At 39.5% G+C, this 15,000-nt stretch overlaps 1 protein-coding gene across 6 annotated transcripts in view; it reads right to left on the bottom strand.

Annotated features, from left to right (window-relative positions):
• EBF3 (EBF transcription factor 3) overlaps window positions 1–15,000 on the bottom strand; it is a 178,158-nt gene that overhangs the window by 53,267 nt on the left and 109,891 nt on the right. For all 6 annotated transcript variants that reach the window (XM_060274829.1, XM_060274831.1, XM_060274828.1 and 3 more), the window contains 2 exons: window positions 4,964–5,045; window positions 1,509–1,626 (listed from right to left, as the gene is read on the bottom strand). In XM_060274829.1, the coding sequence (XP_060130812.1) occupies window positions 1,509–1,626; window positions 4,964–5,045 (200 nt within the window). The remainder of the gene's footprint in view (window positions 1–1,508; window positions 1,627–4,963; window positions 5,046–15,000) is intronic.

Genomic DNA, 15,000 nt, shown 5'->3' on the forward strand with positions numbered 1-15,000 from the left:
CTCAGATAATGTATTCAATTCAGGCTAGACCAGGCATACCCAAACTGTGGCCCTCCAGATGTTTTGGCCTACAACTCCCATGATCCCTAGCTAACACGACCAGTGGTCAGGGATGATGGGGATTGTAGTCCAAAACATCTGGAGGGCCGAAGTTTGGAGATGCCTGGGCTAGACAGTAGCTACAAATTACATGTATGTAAATCAGTTAGAGGTATGGCTGTACTTAAGGAACCACAATCTGAGGCTGATTGGAGGAAGGTTTTTGTTTTGTCTTATGCTTCCATTTTAACAATTGCATTCTAAAAAAAAATATTAAGGCTTAGACCAGTGATTTAGGTCAAGATCCAAATATCTTAATATGTTTCGGGTAGCTATTGCTTTTGACATATATTAATTCATTTCACAAGCAGTTTTCTTAAATGAGTACTTCCCACATCAAGGTTCTCCCTTAACAGGCATTTTCAGAATCAGTTTTGAATTTGTATTTCACTATGAAGAAGATATGGATTGCAATTCCTATGTTCTGGAATTCCCGTTCTGTGTAGCTCACTTTGCCCTTTCTCATTCATTTTTTTGAAGGCCTGTAACCATAGCTGTTTTCATGCAAGCATTTGATGCCTAGTTATCCCTGCCTTGGTTGCTCTTTAGGTTTTAGTAGGGCTTTATGTACTGTATTGTTGTTATCTATTCTAATGTACTTATTATCATGTCATTTTTAATGCCTGTCAGCTACTTTGAGGGCTGCATGTATTTTGGGAAAGTGGCAAATAAATGCATTAATAAATATGCTCTGAAGTTGCTTTACATTGTTAGAAATGTATCCATTACTGTATACATTTATAGTGGAACATAAACAGAGATGGAGAGCATCAATCATTCTTTCATGTGTGTAGCTGGGTTTGACATTTGGCCTTAAGTAGATGCTAAATAGATATAGTTCATTACATGCTTTCATATGTAACATATAGAGGCTGGTGATTTTTCTGAATCTGATCGAAGGAAAGCACAACCTTTTTCCTTATTCAAGACCTCAGTAGTGCCTTAATCTGTTGCAGTAGGACCCAGGAACAGGAAATTGACCTCACACAGTAAATTCTTTACAGATTTGGTCATGTTTTTTAGGACCCATTTAAACTTACATACACAATCAGTGAATGTATTTCTGGACTGAAGATTATGACAAGCCAAAGTAAAAGCAAACTGAACTGAAACGGCAAGAAAAAGCTGTAAGCAAATAAACAGAAAAGGAGAAGAGTGGTTGTATGTTACATGTTAAAGAAAGGAAATAAAGTTGGAAGCAAATGCAGAAGAGACAATCTTCTCTTTGATGTGCAATCGGAAATGCTAATGTACTGTATTTTAATAGGATGATCAAGAAGAGAAATATATAATGTAAAAAGTAAAATGTAGTCGTGTAGCAAAACAAAATATGGTGCAAAAAAGCATTGCAAATAAAAAACGACATGTAAATGTGTGCCTACCATTTTCCAGATAAGAAGGGGCCGTACCTTCTGAGGGGTCAAGGCGGCGAGCCCGCCTTCCGTGTTTGGAGTTGTTGTGTACAAACATGTTGTCTGAGACAGCCAGAACATGGCCGTCCACATTGACTGTTGTTGATACAACAACCTGGGGGAGAAAAAGAAAAGAAGCACGTTTCTTTTTTTGAAGCATGTAGTCAGAAAATGTAGTGCAGCTGCTACAATAAGTTTAAACAACAAAGTGGAAACACATAACCTGTTCCTTTTCTCTGTACATAGATATATTCATAGATGCATTCACTCCTTTTTGGCTATCAGTGGAGATTTTTCAGCTCTCAGGTTTTCCCCTCCTCCTCAACACCCGCTGCACTAATTAGAGTTTAATCTCCTATTATGCTAACAAATGAATTCAATTCAGGGAAAATATTCTTCTAGCCATTAGTTTCAGAAACACCCCTCTAACCGCTCATTTTAAAAGCTACTGTTTTGATTGATCTGTTGATATATTGATTAGATAGTTTATCCAATTAAAATTTGTACACTTGAGACTGTCTTCAAATGAGGAATTGTGAGCACTCCAAGTCAGAGGGGGGGGGGGGAAATATTTTGCTTAATAAATAAAAATGTGTAACTCTGTTTTCTTTCCAGAAATGATCTCTAGGTCACTTTCACAATTACATTTAATGTCTGATGATGAACTTTTTTGCATCTGAAAAGACCAAGTTGAATATGAATACTAAAAGTGCTTTCGATTCATGAAAAGTATCTATTCTCAAGTTTAGTTGAACACTCAGTGACCCTGAAAATTCCTTCTTTATTTTTAACGTAAAGCTTTCTGTACTTGTTTCCAAGTTTAGAGTCTTACCATAGAAGAGATGTTAGAAAAGTCCTACTTCAGACTTAGTAAGTTTTTTAAAAGGGACAGTTACAAAAATGCACGTCCTTGGCATTAAAAAATTCTGCCCCATAGAATTGTGAGTTGCATTCTAGAAGTGCTGTAATTATCAATCAATGAAAAGTCTTTACTTATTGTATTTTGAGGTACATATGTAAGTTACTTGCATAGGCAGTGTTTATTACCATAATACGATATGGCCAGATTTGGCAGCCAAATTTATAATTTTTTTTATGAAAGGTTCAGATTCTCTAACTTTATTTAAACCACTCTTGTACTGTTTCTCAAGTTTGTCCTGTCCTTCCCAGTGGAGCAATTGCTCTACATTTTTGGTTGTATCCAGTTGTGTCTCTCCATTGATGGAAAGCAATTTGATCCAGCAGAGGTTTTTGTTAGCAGAAAGGGGGAGATGATATTCGATGATGAGGGGGTGCAAGGGACTGCAAAGGGAGAGGGGAATCAGCAGAAATCATGATAGATGTTGAAAGGGACTTGAGGAGAAAGGGAGAATATGTGAACCCCGTTTCAGCTCGTTTCAGCCTTTACTGAATCAAAGAGTCTTCCATCAGCAGTGAAACAATTCAATACAACCTTTTGCTTTTAGTTTAAGAACAACAGAGAATGGTGCTGCAGCATATTAAAAGGACCAACCTTTTAATTTCTGTCGGGTGGGGAGAAATGGAAAAAGGTGCATCCTACGACAACTTACTATAAATGAAAACACAGGACACTTTTCCTTTCCCAGTGGGTCCGAGGCATCAGATGTAAATTCTTTCCTATTTTCTATGTTTTAGATCACCTTTGATCCTGTTTTTTTCCACATGCTGTAATTAGCTATCAGCTATTACAGCACCTTCTCCTGTATATTCTGCCTCCTCTGAGCCAGCCATCTGTGTTCCCCTTGAGAGAAGCCTGAGGGTGTTTCTCTAGAAGTCTGTGATTCTGCAGCCTGCACTGTTTTCTCCGAAGAGTCAGACTGTATTGCTTCTCCAGGACATCCATTATGGGAGATTCATAAAGTTGGACTTTGCCTCCAGTATCCCAAATTCCAGTCCCTGCAGTCACATTACTAGGCTAGTTGCTTTTCACTTTTAATGAATTATAGAGATGACTGACATCCCCCAGTCCTATGCACATATAATGCTTTTAGAAAGAGGGTATCGTAAAGCATATTAAAGAGCAATTCTAAGGGAAGTTGGGGTTCCTCCCTCCCGTGGCTAGGCCACAATGTGTTTTCCAAAAACAGGTAAAATTGTATTTAATATATAAAACACGTTTTGTTCCGTCACTGATATATAGGTCAGTAATCACAAAAGGAAAATTCTATAGTTCAGCAAAAGTACATATGCTCTCTCCTTTGTTTTATTGGCTCATTCCTGCAGTGCACCTAAAGAAAAGTGCTGAGATAGTAAAACAAGTTGAAAATATTGTTCAAGACCTGACATACTGTTAAATCCACTTAACTCTTCTAAGAAGTACTGTAGGTAGCTTAGTTAAGGAAACACAGGGAAGTCTTCCTAGTGACTTCCTACTGGCTACATTGCCAACCACAGAACTATTCATGGCTGGTGCTTCGTTTAGTCACTGAGGGACATTTCCACTCATTCCAGGTTTTACCTTATGCTCTGTTCAAATCAATTTTATCAATCCACATGAACCTGAGCTGCATGAAAAATTGAAACTTGGTGCAGTTGTTCTGAAGAGTTGTTTTTCTCTCTCCAACTTGACTAGCATCACTTGATTGGGTTGGCTATGCAAATAAACCCATGTTACATTACATTAATAGTAAGTTACTCTTCTCAGAACCATCTCTTGGACTTAAACGTTTCTAATCTAAAATGATATATTGCTCTATAACTATTCCCAGTTAAAACAACAACGATCTGTTAAAACAGAAAGTTTTCTATATTGGTTTTGAGTTACCTACAGTAGTTTTTTTTTTTAAAAAAAAACTGCAACAAGAAACAAGTAGAAAATAACTCTTAGTAAGAAAATTGACTTTTATATCATGAAAACCATAAAGATTGAGCCAAAACCCAATAAAGTCCATGAACATTAGCTGCCCCCCCCCAAAGTAAAACAATGGTATTTGGCATGTAACAAAACTTTTCTGAATTGTATACTCCACTACATAAGGATTTTTTTTGAAATTCGGTAATCCTTAGATGTTTTCAAGTTCTTGGTGATTAATCTGTGCAAAACATATACAAATTGTCTCTGTGCACATCAAAACTTAAAACCTAAACTCTTGGCCAGCAAGAGGTACTGCCCTGGCATTTGGGGTTACTACACATGTTCTTGGTGGTGGTGGGACATCTCAGATTAGGTCTACTCAGATAACCAGAAGAGGGGCAGCTAATGTGACAATGGAAATGAGAGAGGCAGGCACTCCTGTTGCTTTACTGAGTGGTCTGGAAGGTTGGGAAATCTGACTTGTGGATGTCACAAAGAACTGAAAATACAACATGCAATTAAATTTGGCAAATGTTCATAACAATTAGGGAGAAACAACAGAGTCTCCTTAAATCAACTGCATAATGCTTCTTCTGCGCAAGTACTTGCAAGCCTTAGCTCGTTTTGAAATCTGTACCTGGAATCTTCGCATATCTCGTGGGTTTCCTGCATTCTTCAAACAGTTCTGATTGCACTTGAGGAAAAACTTTAGAAAAAATCTACAAAAATACAAAATTAAAATTTGTTAGGGATGTCAAAGACACAGGAAGGATTTGAAAGTATGCAGCAGATTCTATACCAAAAATTACAAGTGGGGTGTTGCCAAAAAACAGAATGCCATTTTTCTTGTTTTATTTCATCTATAAACTGAAGCTCATATCAATAGCAGCGTGCCCTTGAACAATTGCATCTTCCAGTCTTGAGAAGAGAATAGATATTTTGGGCCAGATACTCAGGGAGTGTTATTAAGTGAACAGTGCAGATCAATTGGCCACATTTATAGTGTGCTCTTATGCATGATTACACAGAAGTAAGTTCCACTGTGTTCAATAGCATTTACTTCCTTAGTAAGAACGTTTAGGATTGCAGTCTTAATCTGAAATGCTATGCCTATTTATTTGGAAATAATCCCATTGAACTCAGCAGAAGTTACTTTCAAATAACTATGTGCAGGACCAGGATGCTGTTTAATACAAAGACAGACACTGAAACCAAATGTGTGACTAATGCATGCCCCCCCCCAAAATAACTGCTATAATGACTTGCAATTTATAATTTCTTATATATTGGGGTTTAAAAACCCTTGTATATTTTTTTTCAACTGTACACTTGCAAACACGTGGAAAAGATTATCTTATTCCAACAACATTTAGACTGCCTAATAGTATAGCTGCTCACTGTTTTTTAAAGGGTGAAGAACCCTTGATAGCTATTCAGTCCAGCAATCCTTGGTGGAGAAGGCTCAATTGTCCTGACCCTGACCCTGACCAGCAGTACTGATTTTGACACAAAGGGGAAAGAAAAACAAATTGGATCATGAAAATCAGTGGTGCTAGCCAGGGAGATGCTGGTGGTAGGCCAGGGAGATGCCCCAGCACTGAATCTGAGCCTGTCATCTGGGAGCTCCTTGAACCAGAGGCCTCAGAATTGGATCTCCTAGAGGCAGCACCCTGTGAGGCAGATTCCCCTGAAGATCCAGTCCCCTTTACACTAGGAGTCCCATGCTTCTCAGTGCCTGTTCACCTGCACTGGCAACACACAAGGCAGGAGCTGATGGAAGGGTGACACAATGCTGGCCCCTAGCCACAAAGACTACCCCTTTAAGTTTCTCCACTCTTCAGGAAGGGGATGGAGCTTGAAATGGGTATTAGGCCTGAGCTCCAGGTGTTGGTGAAGTAAGTTACTGGTATGTGCTTGGAGCTATCCAAGGTACTGCAACCCTAGCTTCTCCCTACTTACGACTTGACTGGCATCCATCATCATGTCTGTGCACCCCACTCATGGTCAGGGCAGGATACCAAGGTCCACAAAACACCATCAAATAAATAGCAGGTTGTACAGTAAAAAAGTTTTCATCAGCTGCACCTTTTCTGTTTCAGCTTTTAAATGTTTAGTACATCAAAAGATAAAAATTGAAGACACGAACTGGGCATTTCAGCCAAGCCATATAGAAAGCTCTTATATATAAAAGAGGTGAGCAAGGTCTCCCTGCCCTTTTCTTTTTTCCTTCTTTAACGACGACAACAAGAACCCCCTGCCATAACTTCAAGCAGCACCATGGCTGCCCTGGCTGCATTCTTGGAAATGGGAACATTACTCTGTCACAAGGTAGCAATGTTTCCAGAGTTATTCTGCGCTGGAAATTGGGGTCAGCCCTTGAAGCGTCAGTAATGTCTTTTGTTGAAAAGCTGAGAAGAAAACCTTGGCCACCTTGCATATTTAAGGTAAAAAAAATATTTTATTTTATTTATAAATTCAGCCCTCCAAAGATTAATCTCCTCCCTCAAAGATTACACCCTCATTCATGCAATTCTTTCAAACAGTAATTCTGTAAGTGGCATATATGGTTGGCAGAGACCTCCTGCTATAATCATAATTATGCCAATGGTGTGTATGCAAACCCACTGGCAACTGGGATGTACAACAGGCTGAATACTACCATGGCAGGAAGTCCCATGCAAGGAGAAGCTCAGAACATAACATCCAGAGCACAGCAATTAAAGACCCTTATCTAATCACTCTGAAGTATCCAGCAACCTAGACACCTTACATACACATGGACTACTGATATCTACAGCTACTTATAGCCATACCATGACTACATCCTTGGGCCGTGCAATCAGTATCAGACTGCATCATCTGCACCACCAATGAGTAGTAAGTAATGGGAAGAAGCACATCAGTGGGTAAAGTTCACTTTCTTCCTGAGCCCTTACCTATTACTCTAGCAGCCTGGATGCTGCACCACTGACCTGCAGGCCAGTGACTTCATTTGTATTAGTGGTAGTTGGAGGCTGCAGTGAAACATAGTTCCCCCTAATATTCTTTTACATTTCCTTGCCCATGGATAAAGGCTTAGGCATAGCTATGCACCTCTACTTCCTAGCCTCCATGCAGGAGGGCAAAAACTTGGCTTAACACAGCTAGGGAAAAAAAACCAGGGAAACGAGATATCATTAGATGCACTACACATTTAAGGTCACCAATAAGACTCAGGGTGAAATTCAACATTGTGCTAATATGATTGTACCATCAGCGTGTGCATTTCTGCTTGTCAGATGGAACAATACCCCCTCGCCTCTCCCTGCATGCAGTTTTGACCCTGCAGAGTGGATTGGGGGAAGGAGCAAGGGGTGCAGAGGTAGAAAAGCCTCATTGTGCTAGTAGGGTTCCTTCAGCTGGCTTCCGCTAGCACAGTGGGTTAGTTAGATCTGGCCCTTCAATTTAATGGAGTTCTGGGCAAGCTTGGACTATGGTGCTTGAGAAGTATGCCTCCACCAACCTTATATGCACAAAAAATGGAGACTTTTCTTTTGTTAGTAGTAGTAAGCAGTAGCCATAACTGGTGAGAAAATAGAGTTGCAGACTGTTGTCGTTTTTCAGTATTTTCAACAGTTAAGAAGAATCCTTGTTTCTGATACAATTAACATGGGCAAAACATATTACACAGTCTACTTCTTCAAAAGTATTTCGATAACCAGAATATTTATTATTATTATTATTATTATTATTATTATTATTATTATTATTATTATTATATACCACCAAGGCACATCACAAGGTATAAGAGCACAGCTCTTTGCTTGGAAGAGTTCAGAGGAAACAATAGAGAAAGGGGAGGGACATGAAATTTATTCCATTTAACTGTTCTTAGGCTAATACTACAATTCTAACTCCACATACTGGGGAGTATACACCAGCAAGACCAATAGGACTTACTTCTGAGTAGATATGGTTAGCATTACACTATTACAGTGCAATGCAAGCCCAATATCTGCTGGGATGTGAAAGTTTGGATTAAGTGGCTCCAGCATTCCCAGCTGAGCCAAGGCTATCCCAATGTGAGCCCCTCACCCCAAATGACCCAGCAGTAGCCCCTCCCAGAGGCTACTGAATGCAGTTTGCGATGTATTTTAATCTTTGTTGGAAGCTGCCAGAGTGGCTGGGGAAACCCAGACGGGTGGGCGGGGTACAAATTATTATTATTATTATTATTATTATTATTATTATTATTATTATTGGCAATTTATGCAGGCATAAGTTAAAATGCTTCCTAGTTAGGATTACTCTCTTAGTTGTATAAATATGAGGACAAAGGGATTATTCAAAAGGCATCAGAGAAAGGGTGAAATATGAGGACGGATTTGAAGAAAGTCAAAGGAGGTTAAAAAAGTGTTCGGGAGGGGGGAGCAGTTCCAGGCACAAGGAACAGAAAGGGAGAAAGTGTAGAGCTGTTTGAATGAGCAGAAAACCACTGATTAGCTGGTGCTGATGAAAAAGAAAAAAGAAGACCAGAGAAGTTTACAGTCATGGTGAGAAATAATCATGTCACAAACCAGCAGGCCCATGCTGAACTGGTCTGAGGCGCAAGGCAGGAGTCCTGTTAGAATAAAGTTATAAACTCAAACAAAAGAGCAGCCAGTCCTTGGCAGGGCCCCCCCAGCCAGCTTAGCCCTCGGAGACTTAGGGCAAGTGTACTGGCTATTCCCATATCCTCTTCATGAGCCTACAAACCAGAGTTTATGCAGAGGGAGCAGAGAAATGGGTTAGTGTGTCAGATTACACTAATATGATAAAATAAAGGGAAGGTGAAACTTCAGTTTGTGAAAGTGGCAATTAATGGCAGGCAGTACAAATAATAATAATAATAATAACAATAATAATAATAATAATAATAATAATAATAATAGACTGGAAAAACAAGAGACATCTTCAAGTTCCTCTTTTTTGCCCAAGCAGTTGTAAAAATGATTATAAACTGAATTAGAGCATTTGGCCCTAATATCTTCCATCTCCAAATAAAGGACATAAGGTACATGATGACAGTGTTTTGGGGAACCAATGAAGAAAAGTGTTTAGAACTGCACATTATTATGTGAAATTGATTTTTTTGATTGAGTTTTTTATGACAGGAAAACCAGGTGTGTTTTAAAAATACGTTTTGCTTCCTATATCATGCTAATGAAGCTGTTATTGTGTGGTTCAGATGGAATTCCAAATCCATTTGAAGATTACACCTCATTCAGGGGATGCTCAAAACAGTACAATTTTCAACACAACATGGGCCAACACTTTTCACCCATTGTTGCACACCAGTGTAGGTATTTTTTTTAAAAATGAGAAGCTGTCTGGAAATGTTTTTAAATAAACAAGATATTTGTACCGCTAATCAATGATCTAATTCCATGACCTAGTATCTGTAGTAGGAAACGGGCCTAAGACCTTAAGTGATATAAACCTCCATCAAGAAGCAGTGGCCTAAAACATGGAGGTTTTGGACTCAAATTGACTAAGAAAAAATACAGAGCTAAAAGGAGTGTCAAGGGTTTGCCAATTGTTCCCTGGTGCTTGAAACAAGAGGCATACTACCCACAGACACCTTTAGACATGTAGATGGCAACTCTTCAAGGTGTCATGTAATCAAAATATTTGCTTTATCCAACCTAATGCTTGTGCAACATACTCTTAAAGACCTTGCGTGATGGAGATGCCACAATAAATCTAGACAGCCACTTTCAAGTGCTCCATTCCAGTTCATAGGTTTCTATCCTCCAGCCCACCCTTTTTAACCTTTCCTAAAATTTACAAAGAAGGTAAGTGTCCACTGTCCTTATGTTATCACTCACTGTACAGTGGTACCTCGGTTTAAGTACACAATTGGTTCCGGAAGTCTGTACTTAACCTGAAGCGTACTTAACCTGAAGCAAACCTTTCCACTGAAAGTAATGAAAAGTGGATTAATCCGTTCCAGATGGGTCCGTGAAGTACTTAAACTGAAAGTACTCAAACTGAAGCGTACTTAAACCGAGGTATGACTGTATCTGAAACCTATTATCAAATTCCTTCTCAGGTACTACAATCTAACCTATTCACTTTGGGAAGGACTCTTCTCTGCCTCATCTACTGTCCACACACACACACAGAGAGAGAGAGAGAGTACACATTATACATATACATATACACATTGTTCACATTAGATTCCACATAATAGCAACTACACTGGAATATGGTTTGGTGGATTCTGAATTGAACTTGTCGTCATGAGAAAAACAAATGCAATACTTGAAAATTTTGTTGAGGCCAATTTTAAGCTAAAATAATGTTGGGGAAGGAAATATTTATTCTAGGAAAAAGCACTTTCTTTGATCCTAATTAATCATCCCTCAAAGGACTCTTTAAGCTGTGCCTGGGGCAGAGCCCCTAACAGCTTAAAATATCCTGGAAGGAAGAGTTAAATTAGGGTCTAGGGATGTGCAGCCTGAGGTGCACTTCCCCTGATCCCTATTTCCCACCCAAATTCCCATGCACTATGACTATGGAAAGGGAAATATATTTCCCCTACCCCATACTATACCATTCAAATCCAGGGTTGAGTCTCTTCTTAGTTACCTGTTTACCTATTGCTTAACATTAGAATTTTAGGCTAAGTGCTGTAGAACTGTTACAATGATAATGATGATAATGAATTATTCATCTTTGTTAGTATTTATTATTGTTTATTTATTATTTGTTTATTTATTATTTATTGTTTATTTATTATTTGTTAGCTGTTCTACACAGTGCATTTTTGCTAGAAAAATGGGTGCTGGTCATCACCACGAAGTTGTTACAGTAAGTGCCGCACCTTTTAACAACAACAAAGAGAGGTGTTGGTACTGCGTACCCTTGAGTAACCCCAGAAAAACAGCACTGGCTCTTCTCAAGGCAATTCACAAACAAAAGTGAAGCTAACAAACTTACAAAAAACGGGGTGGGGGAGGAACACAGCAGAAAAAGCATATCAACCAACCAGCTGAACCAGAGGTCAAACAGAAGAGATCTGCTTCACAGTCCCTCCAGAAGTTCAATAAAAAGGGTGAATTGCAACTTCAGTGGGAAGTTCAATCCACAGCCTCAGGGTAATTGATGTAAAGGCCCAGTTTCTCCCCCCAATAGTTCTCATTTCACTCTGAGCGGGGCACAAGAAGATTACCAAGCTGGCATGGAGGGCAATATAAGGGCAGTCATTAATAGGATCAAAACTATGAAGGGCTTCGTTAGGTAGATTAAATTTGCAAGGGTTCAGGTAGAGTGATTATTAGGATAGAAGAAAGAGTAAAACAATGCACCCATTAATTTTGGGCTAAGGTTTTGTTTTGGCAACATCACAGTTTGCAGTTCTATACCCAAAGTCTCAAAGTACAAGCTCTTCCACTGCAGCTTCAGGCTTCAAAATCCACCCCCTTGAGTGTTTTTCAACGACATATTTCCTGTGGGAGAAATGAGAACTCCCTGCCCACTATTCTTCTTTGGTTTGCAAGGAGCAGCTTAAAACAATATGATTCCTAGCCCAATGGTAGCCAGTGTGGTACCTTCAGAAGGTTGGGCTACAACTCCTCATCACTGACCACAGGCCACCTTGGTTGGGGCTGGTGGGACGACAACAACATATAGAGGACACCATGTTGGCAACCCCTGCCCTGCCCTCACCCATCTCCCTCTGCCTCCTGTTGCTGTGAGCAAGAGAAGGTAAAGGAAAAATGTGGCTGTGAAGTGAAGGCAAATGCTGGATCTATTATTGATTAAATTGTTACATGTGGACTGAAGTAAGCAGCAGGAAGCACTGGTGAACTGAGTTGGACTAAAATAAGAGAATATTTAACATCTTTATAGTGAATTTTAAGTGTTTGAAGCAATTTATATACATTATCTCAGTCATCCTTTCAAGATAGGGGGTATTCCTCTAGTTCTGCAGTGCCCACAGACCTGTTCCCAGATGCCCACATGGTTCTCTACTCTCCTTCTTACAGAGTAGAAGTTCTTGTTGCTGTCATAACCCAATAGGAAGCTGGCTCCTGCATGCCTCTGACTAGCCAGAATGAAGAGGAGGGAGAGTGTATGGGGAGGCAGTGGTATAAAGCATGGGAACTGCTAACTGTTGCAGAGACACAGAGGGGAGAAGGGTCAGTAGAGTTGCAGAGAGATGTCGGAAACATCTTCCTCAGGCTTGTCTTTATGATGGCTACCTTTTTGCTTTCCTGTTGCTGATAACAGTGATACAAATGCCGTAAGTACAGGTAATCACACTACCTGCTCAGGCTTTGGTTTTAAAGTGACTCCAAAGAAGGGTGTGTGTGTTTTTTAAGCCCTTAGATCACCTTGTGAATGGGATATTAATTTGGGGATATTAATTTAATAGGAAATTATTTAGAGGTGATGGGGGCGTAATGATGAATGGGGGTAATTGAAGTGGAATTAATTTGGAGCAGAATATGGGTTGCAGGATATATTAACTGGGAGGGAGGTTAAATTAATCAGAGGAACTATTTTAGGTTTTTGTGAGTTTAAAGAAGGAATAAACAAAACACATGCTCAGAGAAACAGCAGCAGGGGTGTTTGAGAATAAAAAATGCCAAATTATTTCAATTCTAAGGTCTGGAACAGGCATCCCCAAACTGCGGCCCTCCAGATGTTTTGGCCTACAACTCCCATGATCCCTAGCTAACAGGACCAGTGGTCAGGGATGATGGGAATTGTAGTCCAAAACATCTGGAGGGCTGAAGTTTGGGGGTGCCTGGCCTGGAAAGAGTATTCTTCCCTATTCTTCGTCAAACCTGGAGAAGATGCCACTGCCAACCTGGTGCTCTCTTGACCTTGTTGCTGCCTTGTTCCACCCCCAGCAAATGCCCTGCCATGGCTATATGATAGGAAACTATAAACCAGCCAGGAGTCCTGTGGCACCTTAAAAACTAATACAATTAAGATTAACACATCTACAGTGGGGTCAACACCACCCCAGCTCTTATCCAGAATTATGGAGACTGACAGTAAAAGAAAGACACCAGAGTTCAAATTTCTGTGACTCAGTGAGCTGCTGGGCATTCTACTTTTTGTATTGAGATCTCTGTGTGACATTCCATTATTTTGTAGAATAATGTTTGTTTTAGTGGGTTGTTTTTTAAAACAAAACAAAAACACACGCAAGCAGTTGACATATTCTGCCTGAATGGAATACAAGGCAGCCTTTGACAGATGTTCTCGCAACCTTTTCTAGTATGACTGCAGACAAGATACTTTAAGAAATGTGGTATCACGTGATTAACAGGTGGGTGGCTCCTCCCACCTGGCACACTCGGCCAGCCCACGAGAGGTGGGGAAGATGTACTAGTGTTTGAATACTATGTGCAGGACTAAGAAATGCTGGATTGCAGTGTGCCCTCTGGTGGCATTTAACCCTGCAGGAGGATGACACTCGCAAAAAATTGACAGTTCCACTCAGGAAACATGGGTGGGTATATGTCGCTGCTGTAAAGCAGCACAGAAAAGTGACGGTATTATTTAGACTAAATCAGTTTCAAAAGCCTTCCTGTGAATTTTCACAAGTTCACATTTTGAAAAGCACAAATTTCAGAAAGTCAGTGTTTATTTCTAATTGAACTTCTTGCTGAAGAAAGAGCAGGTGCCCTTTTAATTGAACTGCATTATCTATGACAAGGATTCATTATTTTAAAATCAAAATTACGTATTTTATTAACTCAACTCACCTATACATTTAGCTCAGAATACCTCTTAATGCCCATCTGCCATCAGTGTACACTGAGTCACTTGATATTCCACCCACCAATTTTTCCTAACAACCACTGTGCAATTAAATTCAACACGTTCTGTTGCGAGGTAAATTAGGCACACCTGCGGCCAGACTTCATTTGAACTGCATCAGAAAAGGACCTAACAAGGTGAGAGCATACCACAAAGTTATAGTCCTGTCAAGCAATTAGGTTTTCACTTCTGGGACATCCGCACAGTGCAATTATGCTACACATTACAACCTGGCTAATCTTCTGAACAAATGTCATGTCTCAGAGAAGCTAGTAAAAGCAGTTCATCTGCAAATGTGTCTGAGCTTAAGCCTTATGCACATAACAATCTACAGGAGACTTTTGGGCCATAGGAAAGATTTTCCACACTCTCTCTTTTTTAAAATCAAGCTAGTGCCTTTCTTAAGGTTTTAAGGCTTTGTGAAATTAATAAATGTTAAAAGAATAGAGATTTTTTTAAAAGCTTGTGCTTCACAAGTATAAATACAAGCATTTAATATTGCAAGCTCTAGTAGTATTGTCTTTATGGATAGGTTTCATTAAAACCAATTTGATTTTTAAAGTTAATGGCAAGATGGTAAACACATCTGGGAACAAATCCCCATAAAATCTCTGGGATTTAGGGGGAGAAATGCATTTAGAACTGAATCCAAATCGTATTATGGAAAGTTGTATTGTAGTGAAGTACCAGTTCACATGATTTATCAATACTCTCTGTATCATGGAGTATTTGTGTCACACTTACCTCACATGGTATGCATAATGTGCACAATGAAACTATATTTAAGTACACAGGTATATCATACTTTCCCAATCTTTCACTCCCCAAAGTGAGAGGAAAACAGATCTACTTGCTGATAGATGTTGATAGGATACA

Source organism: Zootoca vivipara, chromosome 5 (genome assembly GCF_963506605.1).
Source record: "Zootoca vivipara chromosome 5, rZooViv1.1, whole genome shotgun sequence".
Classification (NCBI taxonomy): Eukaryota; Metazoa; Chordata; class Lepidosauria; order Squamata; family Lacertidae; genus Zootoca; species Zootoca vivipara.